The sequence below is a fragment of the Chroicocephalus ridibundus genome, chromosome 5, assembly GCF_963924245.1.
Source record: "Chroicocephalus ridibundus chromosome 5, bChrRid1.1, whole genome shotgun sequence".
NCBI lineage: Eukaryota > Metazoa > Chordata > Aves > Charadriiformes > Laridae > Chroicocephalus > Chroicocephalus ridibundus.
In genome coordinates this window covers 70,583,524-70,599,256 of record NC_086288.1, presented here as the reverse complement: position 1 = coordinate 70,599,256, position 15,733 = coordinate 70,583,524, and the positions used below count along the sequence as shown (strand labels likewise).

General features: G+C 39.9%; 1 protein-coding gene across 1 annotated transcript in view; it reads left to right on the top strand.

Moving 5' to 3' along the window:
- Window positions 1-15,733, top strand: part of NFXL1 (nuclear transcription factor, X-box binding like 1) — a 49,010-nt gene that overhangs the window by 22,726 nt on the left and 10,551 nt on the right. Inside the window, exons 16-19 of the mRNA XM_063335813.1 lie at window positions 4,242-4,382; window positions 6,706-6,872; window positions 7,644-7,713; window positions 15,123-15,227. Coding sequence (XP_063191883.1) covers window positions 4,242-4,382; window positions 6,706-6,872; window positions 7,644-7,713; window positions 15,123-15,227 — 483 coding nt within the window. The remainder of the gene's footprint in view (window positions 1-4,241; window positions 4,383-6,705; window positions 6,873-7,643; window positions 7,714-15,122; window positions 15,228-15,733) is intronic.

Sequence of the window (15,733 nt, the reverse complement as noted above, 5' to 3'; positions counted from 1 at the left end):
AACTCAGTGAGTGGGGCAAGCTGAAGCTGTGCTGGATGCAGCCAGAGGGCTGGGATGTTCTCTGCAGTTGGCTGACTGAAAGCTGCCACTGGTGTCTGCTGGCTTGTGTTCTTCCCTGCCCCTGGCTTCATCCAACGCTGCAGCTCATCTGGTGTACTTTCCTCCTGTGCTCGGCACTGGTGAGGCTCTACCTCGAGGGCTGTGTCCAGTTTTGGGCCCCTCGCTACAAGAAAGACATTGAGGTGCTGGAGCGTGTCCAGAGAAGGGCAGTGAAGCTGGTGAGGGGTCTGGAGCACAAGCCTTATGAGGAGCGGATGAGGGGGCTGGGGGTGTTCAGCCTGGAGAAAAGGAGTCTGAGGGGAGACCTTATCGCTCTCTCCAGCTCCCTGAAAGGAGGGTGTAGCCAGGTGGGGGTCGGTCTCTTCTCCCAAGTAACAGGCCATAGGACAAGAGGAAGTGACTTCAAGTTGCACCAGGGGAGGTTTAGATTGGATATTAGGAAAAATTTCTTCGCCAAAAGTGTTACCAAGCATTGGAACAGGCTGCCCAGGGAAGTGGTGGATCTGCCATCCCTGGAGATATTTAAAAGATGGGTAGGCATAGTGCTTAGAGATATGGTTTAGTGATGGTTTTTGTCAGAGTTAGGTTGATGGTTGGACTAGATGATCTGAAACGTCCCTTCCAACCTAGGCGATTCTATGATTATACTTGAGGGAGGCTACCAGAAGGGATGCTCCACTTCTGCCTTTGTGCTCCTGCCAGTTCTCTTTAACTGGAGCTAGTGGTTATGTCCTTACCTGATGGAAGGCTAACTCTTGGTAAAAGGAGTCCCATCAGCATATTGAACTGTGTAGGCTGTTACTGCCCTGATCTGCTGTAGCTGCATGAATCATAGAATCATTTAGGTTGGAAAAGACCCTTGGGATCATCGAGTCCAACCATCATCTCCACTCTACAGAGTTCTCCCTTACACCATATCCCTTAACACCACAGCTAAACGAGTCTTAAACACCACCTCCCTGGGCAGCCTATTCCAGTGTCTGACCACTCTTTCTGTGAATAATTCTTTCCTAATGTCCAGCCTAAACCTACCCTGCTGCAGCCTGAACCCATTCCCTCTTGTTCTATCGCTAATTACCTGTGAGAAGAGACCAGCACCAACCTCTCTACAGTGTCCTTTCAAGTAGTTGTAGAGAGTGATAAGGTCTCCCCTCAGCCTCCTCTTCCTCAAACTAAACAGTCCCAGCTCCTTCAATTGCTCCTCATAAGATTTATTCTCCAGGCCCTTCACCAGCTTCGTTGCCCTCCTCTGCACTCGCTCCAGCACCTCGATACCTCTCTGGTATTGAGGTGCCCAAAACTGGACACAATACTCAAGGGGTGGCCTCACCAGTGCTGAGTACAGGGGGACGATCACCTCCCTCCTTCTGCTGGTCACACTATTTCTAATACAAGCCAGGATGCCATTGGCCCTCTTGGCCACCTGGGCACACTGCTGGCTCATGTTCAGCCACTTGTCAGTCAGAACCCCCAGGTCCTTTTCTGCCAGGCAGCTCTCCAGCCACACTGCCCCAAGCCTGTAGCGATGCGTGGGGTTGTTGTGGCCCAAGTGCAGGACCTGGCACTTGTCCTTGTTGAAGCTCATTCCGTTAGCATTGGCCCATCAGTCCAGTCTATCCAAGTCTCTCTGTAGAGCCTCCCTATCCTCATGTAGATCAACACTCCCGCTTAGCTTCGCGTCATCTGCAAACTTGCTGATGATACACTCTATGTCCTTATCAAGGTCATCAATAAAGATGTTAAACAGAAATGGTCCCAACACTGAGCCCTGAGGGACACCACTTGTGACCGGCCGCCAGCTGGATTTAACTCCATTGACCACCACTGTTTGGGACCACCCATCCGGCCAGTGCTTGATCCAGCAGATCGTACGCTCATCCAGGCCATGAGCCGCCAGTTTTTCCATGAGAATTCTGTGGGGGACAGTGTCAAATGCTTTTCGAAAGTCTAGGTAGACAATGTCCACAGCCTTTCCCTTATCCAATAATCGGGTCATCTTGTCATAGAAGGAGATCAGGTTCGTCAGGCAGGAACCAGTAGCATGAGCTGCAGCAGAACCAGTAGTCATAAAATTGAGTGGAAATGGGGGAGCAGGGAAAAGAGAGAAGTGGGCAGTGGCAAATCTTAATGTTTAGTATACCTTTTCACTCATTCTTTTACCTTCCAGCATCCTTTGTCTACTTGTGTTGCTACTGAAAGGAAGTTGTGGCTGGGGGAGTTAGAGGAGGATGAGAAGGGACAGCATATTAGGAACGATAAAAGGTTTGGTAATTGGTGTCTGTTCGTTGGGTCTAGTACCATGCTCAACTTCAGACTCTATTGGCCCTGTTGCTGGGTTTTGCTGATTTGGTCAACAGAAACGTAAGCCATCAGAGACCCGAGTTGTAGGATGTTTGCAAGGAGGAGTATGACCCAGGCATTCAGACTTGCTATGGCTGTGTGAGGGCTTTAGCCAGCATGATGAGCTTCAGCTCTGACACAGGGATGGGAGAGTAGCTGGACATGATAGCCTCAAGGTTTTCTCCTGTGTATTCCATGCTTGATGTTCAGCCTGCCATGCAGACTCCTCCTGTTCACAGAGTTGCTGTTGGTCAGGATGAGGAGAACAAGGAGTTCAGAAGTCTTCATAGAATCATATCATAGAATGGTTAGAGTTGGAAGGGACCTTAAAGATCTGGTTCCGACCCCGCTGCCATGGGCAGGGACACCTCCCACTAGACTAAGCTGTGAATGAATTGTGTTTTGCCATGACTTTGCAATGACAGTCTCTTTTTTGGGTGAAGCCCAGAAAATACTTCCATAGGCAAGTGCATTCAAATCCTACTTTGTATATTCTTGCTTTAGGACTGAGGGAAATCAACATGGACAGTGCTGAAGGGAGAAGGTCTCTCGTTTTGCTCTCTGGGGGGACCAACCTCTCTTCCGTCGTTTCAGTTCGGGTGCTCACTTAATTGTATGGACAATCAACTTGCAAACCTAGCAAAAGACAAGGGACTTTTTTCTATTAATTCCTTTTCTTCCATTTTGATTAGTGGAATTGTCTTGCTCTAAAGACAGATGTGAGGTAGGATTTGTTCAAAGTAAATGGCAGGAGTGTGCCATTGGGATTACAGAGGTGGAAGAGAGAAAAGGAAGGGGTGCAGTGCAAAGCTGTTCAGTCAACTCAAGCCGCAACACAAAAACTCACGCCCTTAGTCTAGTCAAAGTGAGTTATGTCATGTTATCCTATTGTGTAATAACATCACAAATAGTTTCTGGTTTTCTCTGCAAAATGATTGTTATATTAAGAAAAAAAATCAATTTTTTTGACAGCATCAGAGAAGTGATTTTTTTTTTGCATGTGAATATTATGTAATGGTTGGGAAATGGGAACAGCAAGTTTCCTCTAATGCGCGTGATATGGAGGGACTTGTACTATATACAACTTTAGGAAAGTATCCTAGTTAACCAAGTTAGAAGTTTACACTCCAGTACCAATGAAGATTAAGGGCTTCTAAATAGGTGCTCTGAGTAGTACTACAGAGCTCTGTTAACTGGAGTGTTAACCTGAAATTAGAAAGTACAAATGTATCATAAAACATTAAAATCCTAGTCCTCTCATAAAGCCATTTCTTCTTCCCCTTCCACTCCTAGGAGTTATAGTTGATACAGTCAGTCTCTGGTTTTTAGTATTTCTGGCTTTGCAGGGTGTTTTCTGTTTGTAGAGTTGTCAAATGTTTTGGGTTTATGATGACCATAACACAATTAGCTGTGTGAAAGCAAACTGTAGCTGTCATCTTCAGTAACTGTAAAGCAGTTTAGGAGCATTTAATGGAAGGCACCAGTGTTATTTGGAAAGAAGGAATAAACAACACTAAAAGACTTGAGAATGTAATAGTCTGCTTAAAAAAAAAAAAAAAAAGCAAAGCCCCACACATGTTGCATAACTTAGCTTGTTTAGTAGAACAAATGTGTATGGTTATGTTGAAAAGGCTATTAAAAAAAAAAAAAGGTCACATAGACATCGCTCTGGTTTTCTCCTTTTATCAAAGATACTCACGAACCAAAATATCTCTGTAATGATGCTCTGCCCGTGTGTGTGTGTGTATACATACAGCACACACAACACACATGCGCAGTGTGTGTGTATATACACTATCTGTAAACATATACGTTCATAGTTATTTATTTTGAACTTTTAGGTTAGTCCATTACCGTGTCACTCTGCAAATCCCTATTCATGTAAAAGATTTTGTGGGCGGCTTCTTGATTGTCAGAATCACACCTGTATGAAAGAATGTCATCACGTTACTAAATTGAATGGTAGTGCAGATGGAAAGAAGGTAGGTTGATTTCCTTTTTGCTTTTATTTTTGTGTATGTTAACTGTTGTCTTCAGTTTTAACTGGAAAATAAAGCATTTGCAGGTGGAAGGCACAGGATCTATTCCAGATTGCACTGGGAGACTTGGATGTGTTCTGTTCCCATTGATGCTGTGACGTGCAGCTAATCTATACTCCTTTAGACAGTAAAACTGAGACAATATTATATATTTTGCAAATGCTGCGCTTTTTTTTGGTTTTATGTTGGCATACATTACTTTGTTTTCATCAAAACCTTATTTAACACTCTGGACGTGTCTTTTCTAAAGTCAGTTCTTGTGACTGTCAGGATCAAGTGAACTACTGATAATCCCTATATGCAAATGCACTTGAAATGTACCGTTCCCCTATTCTATAGGGGAAACTGTTTACTGAGGAGAGCTGTAAATGGGATGAGGAGGTTAGCAAATCTTTAGGAGAGTGCACTGGAAATGTTGCAGAAGAGGTGAAGGCTTCTTAAAGCGCTGAGGTGATATATTCATGTTTATCAGTGTCTACTAGAAACTGTCATTTATGTGATTAAGAAGGTGCTGGTTGCTGCAGATATTATGAAACAAAACTAAAAGTAAGTACGGAGGTGAAAATTGTTCTAGTTTTGAGCAGTCAAAAGCACATAGCTTGTGGTCTGAGAGAGTCATGATTTGGAGGAAAACAGCTTTTTAAGGTTTTTTTAAGCATTACTTTAGAAAAAAGTTGCAACTTGGTCTCTCTGGACACTTAGGAAACTGAGCAAGCACTCAGTTGGGTACAAAACATAAATGTTGTATTTTAACTTACTGCTATATTTTAATTTTAATAGGATGATTTCCTTGTGGATTCCAGTCCTAGGAGTGCTTTTGTTATCTAGTAACTGCACAGCAGTTATTCTATTAATGATTGTGGAACTTTTGTCTGAGGAGCATGAGCTGTTGGTGCAACTTGTGGAACAGTAACCTGCAGCAATAGGGTGACATCAGCAAATACCGAGTGACAGTTCTTTAAACATCTCCAGTTATGACTCTCAGAGGCTGTTTGCCTGCTTCTCAGTGAAACCAACGTAAATGGGTCAGCGTTATTCCTACCTCCATTTTGACAATACATTCTCAGAAAACGAGAGTCTGTGTACCTGTGCATTATGGGTAAATCCCATTTCTCAATTTTCTGTGAATTTTTATAAAGTCCAGTTGGTTTTGACCTTTACAGCTTTTGTTCTGGTGTTTTGACAGACTGAATTGCAGGTGTAGTCAGGAAAGAGCTGATTAAATTTCTTGCTCATATGTCTGAGAGTGATTTTTCTGTCTGGAATTTAGGTTTGTTCTGCATGTTGTGTTAGAAAATGTTGCAGAAAGACCAGCTGTTTGCTCTTACCTGCTGTTAAATTTTACATCACAGTTTTTTAAATGCTTTCAGTTGCGATTGACTTTCTTAGATGTGAATTTTTGGGTGTTGGGTTTTGTTAACAGTCGTTGTACAACGGTTCCTTTTTAAACTTCAGCAAAAATTGTTCAACTGTAGAAGCAGAAGAAAAAGGGAGTGAAAGAAAATGGGGGGAAAACTGTATTAAAAACTTAAATTCTTACACCCTTATTTTGAACAGCATGAAGTGAAACGTTGGCATGGTATTAGCCCTTTGGGGGAAGTATTGTGTAGCTTCGTTCTGGGATAAATTTGCTTTACTTTGACTTCTGTGAAACTGAGCATTTGAAGATGATGGTGGGCCTTAAATACTGTGCTGCGTATGTTCACTTGATAAATCATGTCAACCGATCTGTGTGTATTTGCAGATTGAGGTTCTGGATTAGTTATTGAGATAAGAACATGAATAGAAATGGAGCTTAATCTACTGTGCTGATGTTCATCACATTGTGCTGATGTTGAAACTTAAAGTTTCCTTCTTAAAATCAAGCAAACCAATCTCCCCACCCCCATATTACAAAGCAGCATGGCATGACTAAAGTAACATGGTGGGTGGGAAAAGTTAGTTCTGAATACGAAATTACTTCTTTTTCTAACAGTTTTCTATAGAGAATTTAACAGGCTTAATGTCGATTTTCCAAAGCACTGATATTAAGAGGTCCTTTTATGCCCAGGAAGCAAGAGAGAACTGTGTCTCTGACCAACAGTGGCATTTTTGCTTTTCTTTTAAGAGCATATTTTAATAATTATATTTACTTTAGGGATATTTTACTGAATAGCTTGATTCCCTTAGCAAAACCACCCCAACTCTTCTATATTAAAGCTCGGTAATGGCATCTAACAAACAAATGTTTGGCACGTTCCTTAGTACTTTGTTTTTATTTTGTTAGGCAGGTCCAGAATGTTCACAGTGTGAAGAGGAGTGTAGCAAGCCGCGGCCATCTGGCTGTCCTCACCGATGCGTTCTGCCCTGTCATCCCGGGGATTGCCCATCCTGTCTCCAGATGCTTAAAATAAAGTGTCACTGCAAACTGTCAATACTGTATATTGAATGCTTGTAAGTGTCAGAACCAAACACAATTTTTCATTTGAATGCTGCTAGCTGGAAACCATTTGAAATGTCTGGGGATGGGAGCGACTCTTACAGCAAGTTATACAGTTTCTTTTGAAGGCTATAATTTGTAACATAATGCTCCTTTTTTTCTATTTAAAATCTGCCAGTGTTTTATTTGGTATTACTGCTAAAATTATCAAAGCATGGAGGCTCATGAGCAGAACTGGTTTATATAATACAGTAATATTTTGAATTATGCAAATATGTAGTAATTACATAATATTGGATCTATATGAGGTTCTTTTTCACCACATGTGAGGAGTTTTATAACAAGAATTAGAATGAATGTAGTTAGTGTAAAAGGTCTTTACAACTAATGTCCTTCAAACTCCAGCTGTTTTAATTGGAAAACGTCTTAGTAATCATTTGTACTTCTTTTTAATCGTGTGTGGGCAGAGTAAGCTAGGCTTTACTAATTACAAGATGGGACTTGTGATTTAAATGTTGTCATCTATGTATTGCTCTGAAAACCTTCATCCCATGCATGTATGCTCTTCTTTGTGCATTAATTTTCTTTAAAGTACCTCAAATACTCTAAATTTATGTGGTTTTTGTCTGTAAAATAGTGTTGCTTGTATTACTTATCCCACAGGATGTGGACAGTTGAGCCCACTTTTATTTACAGTGAGATATACTTAAAATACACCCCTAATTGTATTGACTTTCATTGCTTTTAATTTGGGATTTATCACAAATACATCTTTTCTTTTACAGAAAACTGACATGTGCTGATTTAGCAGAAAAGGAGCTTCTTTCTTCGTGCAAAAATCAGTGTCCAAAAGAGGTAAGCCATACGAACAAAGAAATACTTGATTTGATGGATGTGTGGAATTTTGTGGATTGTACTTTTTTATGTGGATTTTGATACGGTTTCATATGCCAAGAAAACTAGAGAAGCTTAATCTAAATGAACATGCTAAACGATAGATGCGAAGGTGGTTAGTCAGCTGTACTCAGAGGACAGTTATTAACGTCTTGCTGTCAAAGTGGAAGGTTATATTGACATATCAGAGATTTGTCTCCAAGGCATTAATGGCTGGAATGTTTAAGCATGCAGATGAGGTTGAACATGGAAGAATATGTCCTCGAACATGGTTAAAAACAGGTCTTAGATTTATATCTCCAAAATAATGGGATGCTGTTTGATTAGGAAACATGCTGAGGACTGTGCTTATGATTGTTCTTGTCCAAGTGCAGGTCTAGTAGTCCCCCTCTGCTACAGTTTGGCGGGGAGGGAGGGGATTTTATATTTAACAAGTGAGATGAGTTAATAATGCCCAGCTGCGTTAGTGAAATCTATGTTAAGTAGTGTGAAATAGAAGACAGGCCAGTTAATCTTTCTGTTGTATCTGGCTATATCTAAAGGGTTGCTGTGAAAAGAGAAGAAAAATATCCTTATTGCACGATGCTTAGACTATGAACCAGTGTATATAGGCATCAGTGAGGAAGCTTAAATACTACTTTTGAGTAGTAAAGCTTGTGGAGTAGGGGAAGAACTGGTTGGAGAAGCTACCAAATTTTCATCAGTAACAGCTTAGACATGTGTCTGGATTTGTCCAGTTGTGGATAATACTGCTGTACGACATGAGGGATGGGCCAAATGACTTCTTCCTTGTCCCTCCTAGTGCTGTTTTTATGTGCTGCTTGTGTGCTTTCAGAAATCCATGCATTACTTAATACTGTATGTTTGTTCTTTAGTTATCATTAGTTGTGGTGAGGTGACAGTCCTTTCTTCACTCCATTCCCAACTCTAGGGTTAGAAAACTTATGAAGTGGAAAAAAAGGAAAAAATACGTTAACAGTGTTTCTACTGCTAAACTCTGCAGAATTTCTGAGACATTCTCCTTCCCTGCAACAAAATATTTTCTTTAGTACAAGCATTTTTACCCCATAGTCACTTATTATTTTGTTGTTCTGGTTTGGCCTTTTACTGTGTAGCTGAGTCTCTCTGTCTCGTACAATGTTGGGCTAGCACTCATGAATAATTTGATTCTACCCGTTCTCCTTCCCTGATTTGACTCCCCTTGTGCTGTTCTACCTCTTTTCCTACCTCATCTCTTGTAGTTCTGAGTTCTGCCTCAACCTAACAAACGTAGGTTCAAAACTTTACTTTTGTTTCATTATTTTCCAGTGTCGGAAGCATCGAATTTGAATCCTTGCCTTTATTAGAAAGCTTTTTCTGGTTTTGAGTAAATGCAAAAATTCACAGGATTCCTGCTTGTTCCTCTGTTTTTCAGGCAGGATTGTGTTATCCCCCAGAGGAAGGCTGTGCTCTGTGCCGTGTGCCTACTTGTATCTTCTGCTGTTTGCCCTTGTAGATGCCTTTCCGATGTCTTTTTCTCTAAATGAATGTGCCTGTCTTCTCATCTGGATGTCTGAAAGCTCTCTTCCTGGCAGGGGAACGCTTTCGGATATTATTTCATTGTCCATTTACCTCTTAATTTTGTCCTTTCGTTTTCCTCTTTTACTTTGGTTTTATTTGCTCCAAGACTTCCTCCTCTTTATTTTCAAGGGTGTTTATAATCTCTTAACATGAACTGTGTGTTCCTGTACTTCAGCTCTCTTCAAAGACTTTTTTTTTAGTATCTCGTCTTTGACTTTGATTAATGTAACTGTTGCGATTTTTCTGGACACATTCCCAAGACTCAGTCTGGGATCTAAAATCCATCTAGTAGTGGTACTGAATTCTGGTTTGCATTTCAGAATTGCCCGGTTCCATGGATGATGTCTTTTTTACTTAATTCAGTGGGATGTGAAAGAAAGCTTAGGACAACAGAGTCCACTTTAGCTTTATAAAGCTTTTATTTAACTCTAAGATTATCATCCCGTAGATGCCTTGAAAAATAAGGTTTTATGCAGCTTCTGACATCCAGAGAATCTTTTTAGTGTTACTGATGATGTGAAAATGCATGCTCTTCCCTTCCTGTGATTCTTGCTCTAGGTCTTACTGCCTTTCATGAGACATAAAAGTATTAGCACATCCTGTTTCAAGTAGTTCATATCTTTGTGTTACAGTTTATCCTACTTTCCTCTGATCCTACTTTGGTAACTTCATAGGTGCTGTATGGGGTTTTTACCTTTTTTTTTTGTGTGTCTAAAAAAATACTTGTTCCCGTTTCTCTGAATATTGAAGAAATATTTTGTCTGTTTTTTAAGTATACAATATTTATCTCCAACTTTGGGAAAATTAGCTAGCTGCATCATAATGCAAATTGTACTGATAGTTCTCTTTTAAAGGAATCGGTGATAAGGCTGCCCTTTCGAATTGTGTTTAACAGGCATCACCCTGCCATCACACACCCCCCCTTCAGCAAATACAGATCAAACCCATTGAGGGGACCCCATGACAAGAACTTCCAAACAGCTTGGCCAAAAGATAAGACGGATAAGACTTTTAAAGTTTACAAATCAAATATGCCTGCTCAAAACTAAACTGGAAATGTTTTGTGGGTAGTCCTGACAACCTCGAGTAAATTTCAAGTTAGCGTTTTATGAGACTTTTCTTATTTGACGTCAGAAGCTGGCCTTGTGGGCATCAGCAGAGCTCCGTGGAGTTGCTGTTTGTGAAAAATCAATGTGCGTTGTAACTCCACCGAGCTTAGCATGGTGCAGCTTCGGTTCAGTAGAATACAGTATCTTACTGAAGTCTTAGTTTGGAGATGTGTTTCTTTTTGGTTAAATGACGTTGTGGTAGACAGTATACTCCCATGTTTGAATTACAGGTAGCGTGGTACATTTGGGGATTATGAAACTCAATTATATTGTCTGGTGACTTGGAAAAAAATACAGCAGGAACTTTGAAAGTCTTGAAAGGTTTCATGCTTTTGTTTTGGCTATGGCAGTGTAAAACTATAAAATTATTTCTACTGTTATACAGTACAGCTCACATTTCCTTTCTGCTTCAGGGAGAAGCAGTGTCTTTGATGTTGCCACAGCTGTGAGATGAGAAGCTTTAATTAAAAAGTTCTTTCTCTTGTTTGGTAGCAGTAACAAAATATCCTGTTGAAGGAAATTTAACTTTTTTTTTTAATCAGGGTTGATTAAATTCTTATGATCATCTTTGCAGATGTTTTGGGACAATTTTTACACAGAAGTTTTAACATTCTATTAGTTCTATTAGTCATTTACATATTCATATCAGTATTTGTGTATCTGTTTCACACTTTATTCTGTGTAATTAGTATTTTTTGACAAAACTGTCCTTTATACTTTCACTGTGCACTCTGCTACTGTGTTGATGTGAAATATGGGACCCCATTGTGATAAATTTATTTTAACATGATAGTGCAGTAGAGACAATGCGATTTTTTTATTTTTTTTAATAAATGAAATAAATTTATTTCCAGAATGCTTAACTAAATTCTGTAAACACACTCTGAAACTATACGTGGGTTGTGAAAATTTAATTTTAAAAGGCGGATGCACAGCTTTGGTCCGTAATGAGAGGATTTTCTTCAATGTCTGGCCTAAGCAGTGGCGGGTTTTGTAAGATCCCTGGAAGCAGGGCCAGCCTTTGAACTGAAGAGTCTGTCCCTTTGCTTGGAAGTGATAAACTTATCTTTTGGCCTTATATTTTGGGATTGCTGCTCAAAAGCCCTGTTTTCTTTATTAACAGGTTATTTTCTTTATCAACAGGTATGTGTTAACTTAACAGGTTGTATGTATTACCTTCTGGTGGAGATCAGTTAAGCCTCCATAAATGTTGATGGGTTTTCTCATCATCAGACATAATGTTAAGAATTAAATGCATTGCCTACAGGGAAAATACTTGTAGGATTATTTTTTTTGCTTTGTGTTTTGTTTTCAGAGCTGTGGATGAAATCCCTTTCTTGTAAAGGTCCTGCCATGTCAAACCTAAAGCCTGTTCATTTTTGCCTCTAGCCCACAAGCTACTGACAAGAGATCTTGTATGGTGAAAAAGATCTACAGGGGCACACACTTTATATTTTAGCACCAAGTAGCTCAGCATGGACACTTAAAAACAAGCAAAAAAAAAAAAAATAATCCTTTCCTGCTACATTATTTATCCAGCAGAAGCAGCGGTAGGATTTTTGGGTTTTGAGATCATGGGGAAATGCTGTTTTGCCATTCATTTCACTGCTCCTCCTCTTGATTTTTTTTTTTTAAAAGATTCATTTTTCTCCTGCATCCCTGTGATGTAGACTGTGTAGCTCTGTGCAGGGAACTAAATGTGCAAATTTGGGTTTCAGTATTGGACTAAATGTATTTCTGTGCTCTGCAAATTTTGCTCTAATGGTGCGTAATATAAGAATTTTATTGCAGTAGCACCTGGAGATTGAGGTGAGGGCAACTATCTTGAATTCCCAGCTGTGCCATGTCGGTTATTAGACTGTTTGTTTGGGCTTTGACACGATTAATGGAAATGTGCCTAATTATCATGGAAGAGTAAGCTGGAAGGAACAGTTCTAGCCATGGATTGTTCTGGCCAGCGCGGGATGACTTGCAGGTGAGACTAGACTGCGTTATTGTGCGTGATGCCCTGGGGTAGGGAGCCAGGAGGGGGGCCCTCTTGCTTCACAGAGGTCACGCAGTGGCAAATTGGTTTTGCAGAGCTTGTGGTCGTTAGTGAGGAGACTCAGCTGGGAGAGTCCCTGCTCCTGGCTGGCAGTCTGACCTCAGCAGCCTACAAGGCTTCAAGACGAGTTTTTCCCCTCAGCTTTCCAAAATGAGGCAAAATGCCAGATAGATTTGCTGATGATGAGTTGTGCCTGAACAAAACCTAAATTCCTCCTTTGACAAGGCGACCAATTTATATTTCTTTTTCCCCTCCAGATAAAGCGAATAGATTAGGTCTTCTACGTTAAGACTTCAGCAGGGCAATCGAGTCAGTGCCGCTTAGTGAACAGCTAGTTCCGATACAGAAGAGGCTTAATACAAGGGTGAAGGTGGTCTAAAGGAAACAACTGCTTGTATTTTATTATTTAAAAAAAAAAAAACAACCAACCACTCCCCCCCACCATAAAAAAAAACCCCAAACCCCCAACAAAACTAAATGAAAAGTTGGAGCAAGAGATGTTAACAATAAGGAAATTTTCCCAAGGACTGACTTGACACCTGACCCTGCATTGTTTTCAGTGCTGACCTTGGCACCAACAAACATGTTGGAATTCTCTGATGGAAAATTTGCGGGGTGTTGTCAGTACATGACAATTGAGGAGATGCATCTGCAGAACGCATGTGTTCGGGGCGTGTTATTAGGTACAGAAAAAACAGTAAGACCATGCATGTCAAGGCTAATAATAAGCTCTGAGGAAATGGCAAAAATTCTTACTGTCACAGCATGATTAGCTGGAGAGAAATGCAAATGCAAGCTGAAGATGTACTGGGGGAGATGTTCTATTAAGAATAAGGTGCAATTAAGGCATTGTACAAAGTTCTTCCTGCTGAGATGTCATTTGGAATATTACAGGCAGTTCTGGCTACTGTATTCAAGAAACATTGATTTAAGGTGGTTGAAATTCAGTGCAGGGGATACGATGGGAATAAAGAGCCTTTTATGAAAGGACAGTAGAGAAATATTTCAATGCAAGGATAAGAACTAATGGCTTTAGACTGGCTAAAATAAATGTAGGAAATTAAAAAAAAAAAAAAAAAAGCTCTCGCATCTTGTAGTGAGCTCCTGGAACAGCCTCCTCGGCAAAACACTAGAAAAGGAGTAGAACAGGGGACTGTTTTCTTGGTGAGACTTTGTCCAGCCCTGGTGGGGCCATCGGAGGTGTCTGCCTCTGGGAGGACTGGAGTTTAGGACTGAACGTGATGACTTAGAGGTTGCTTCTAGGCCTGTGTGAAATGCGCTGAAACGGTGACTGAAAAAAACAAACCACCCGAGCCTAAACCGCAAAGTATCTATCAGCGTAATTATAACTCGTGACTGGTGTGGACATGAAAATATGTATGTCTGTTCCGTGATTTTTAATCAGAAGGTTTTGCGTTATGTTTAGATGTGTGTTTTGTGATACTGGCTCAGAGGTTGAGCCAGTTCCAACGGGCTTCTGAGAATCCAAATTTACTAATCAACAAGAAATGTGTACAGCTGGGGTTTATAATTGTCTTATGTATATTCTCATTCTTGTGGATGAAGTGATGTAGTATGTGTACATCTTCCATTTTTAATAAATGTGGAAAAAATGTGTCTTAAAATTGTACGTCTTACAGCATTTTGCAAGTTGTGTTAATCCCTTAATGGCAGTGAAGAGGTGAAATTTCACTTTTAATAAAGAATACTATCCAAGGCCATTTGAAATAGTTTGGGGATTTAAAGCTACCTCTATAAATGAATCCATTGGAAATCTTACGGGGTATTCCATCTCCAGTTATTAACAATATTGGGTTATGTAATTGAAAATGAAAAATCATTCATGTGGAGATTTCTTATAGGTATCTTTTCAGTCAAGTTCTTAATACAAAGTGAAAAAATTTGCTTGCTTTCTTGACACTTCTGTCTAATCCAGTGGTGGGAGCACTGCCGCGTTCCTAACAGTCAGCGTCTTTAAATTAGTATCTCAGTTCTTAACACAGTAATTGAATAATAATATTTTCATTATAAATGTTAAAAATTGTACTGGCAGTAAACGAAGTCTGTCTTACAGATGTCAGAAATGGGATAATCTACCAAATGCAAAAATCTAGGATTTTATGAAATTATTTTGGACATAAGAATATTGGTGACCTGTATTTGCCTTTTGTATAGTTCAGAAGATTCTTGCATGCGAAATTTTATTTTATGGTATTTTTGCTTCTGATTCTCCCCTTTTTCTTTTGTTGACTCTGATCTACAAGTTGCTACAGTACACTTAATTTCAGTTTTCAGTTTCTTTTTACTATAGTTATAGTAAAAAGAATATACTAAAAACATAGATAGCTAGGGTTAATGGTATAAATTGCTGTGGAGATGACTATTCTTGAAACATTTGAAAGGAGGAACTGGTTTTTAATCAAGCTGGGCCAATAAAAGATCAGTCTTTCTATAGGAATTGAAATACGGGAAATAACAAGCAAACATTTGCCAAAAAAAAATAAAAATCAATTATTTCACAAGTGGAAAAACTGATAAGCTGAGTGAGTTTTCTGTTAAACTGCTATGTCCGAAATAAAACCAGTTCATAGATTCTTTGTAATTTTACAGTCATTTATTGGTGTGGGGGTTTTGTTTGTGTTTTTTGTTCTTTGTAGTTGCCCTGTGGTCACCGGTGTAAGGAGGTTTGCCATTCAGGTAGCTGTCCTCTGAACTGCAGCCAGAAGGTTAAACTCCGGTGTCTCTGTAAGAGACTGAAAAAGGTAAGTTTCTAAGTTACAAATCTGAGAAGGATGTATTTTCTTTGCATGTTCCTAGGCCTGTATGCATGGATTGTCTGTGGTGCAGATTAGAATAGGTCCAGTTACTCCAGTAGGGCCATAACAGTTCGCATCAACTGAAGATCTGGGCTGCGATATCAAAAGATTCACTGGAGAATATAAAATCCTGTTAGTTCTAAACTATGTCAGCTGCTGGACTTACGACAGCTTTATCTTCAAGCACACTTGAATTTTTGTAGTTTCCTTGGGAGAAGTGTCAGGTGACCTGCAGTGATTTGAGAAGAAAAAATCTTTTTTTTCTGATATTTGGAAAGTTTAGAATTATGTAAGTTGGAACAAGCACAGATGTTGTGAATCCCTAACTAATATAATCAGTTACGGTTCTCTGCAGACCTCAGAGCAAGTACAGCCATCAGCGGCCTTAGCTTCTTGCGAAGATAAGGAACAAAGTCATGTAACAAGTTTATTAGAGACAGATAGCATTACGA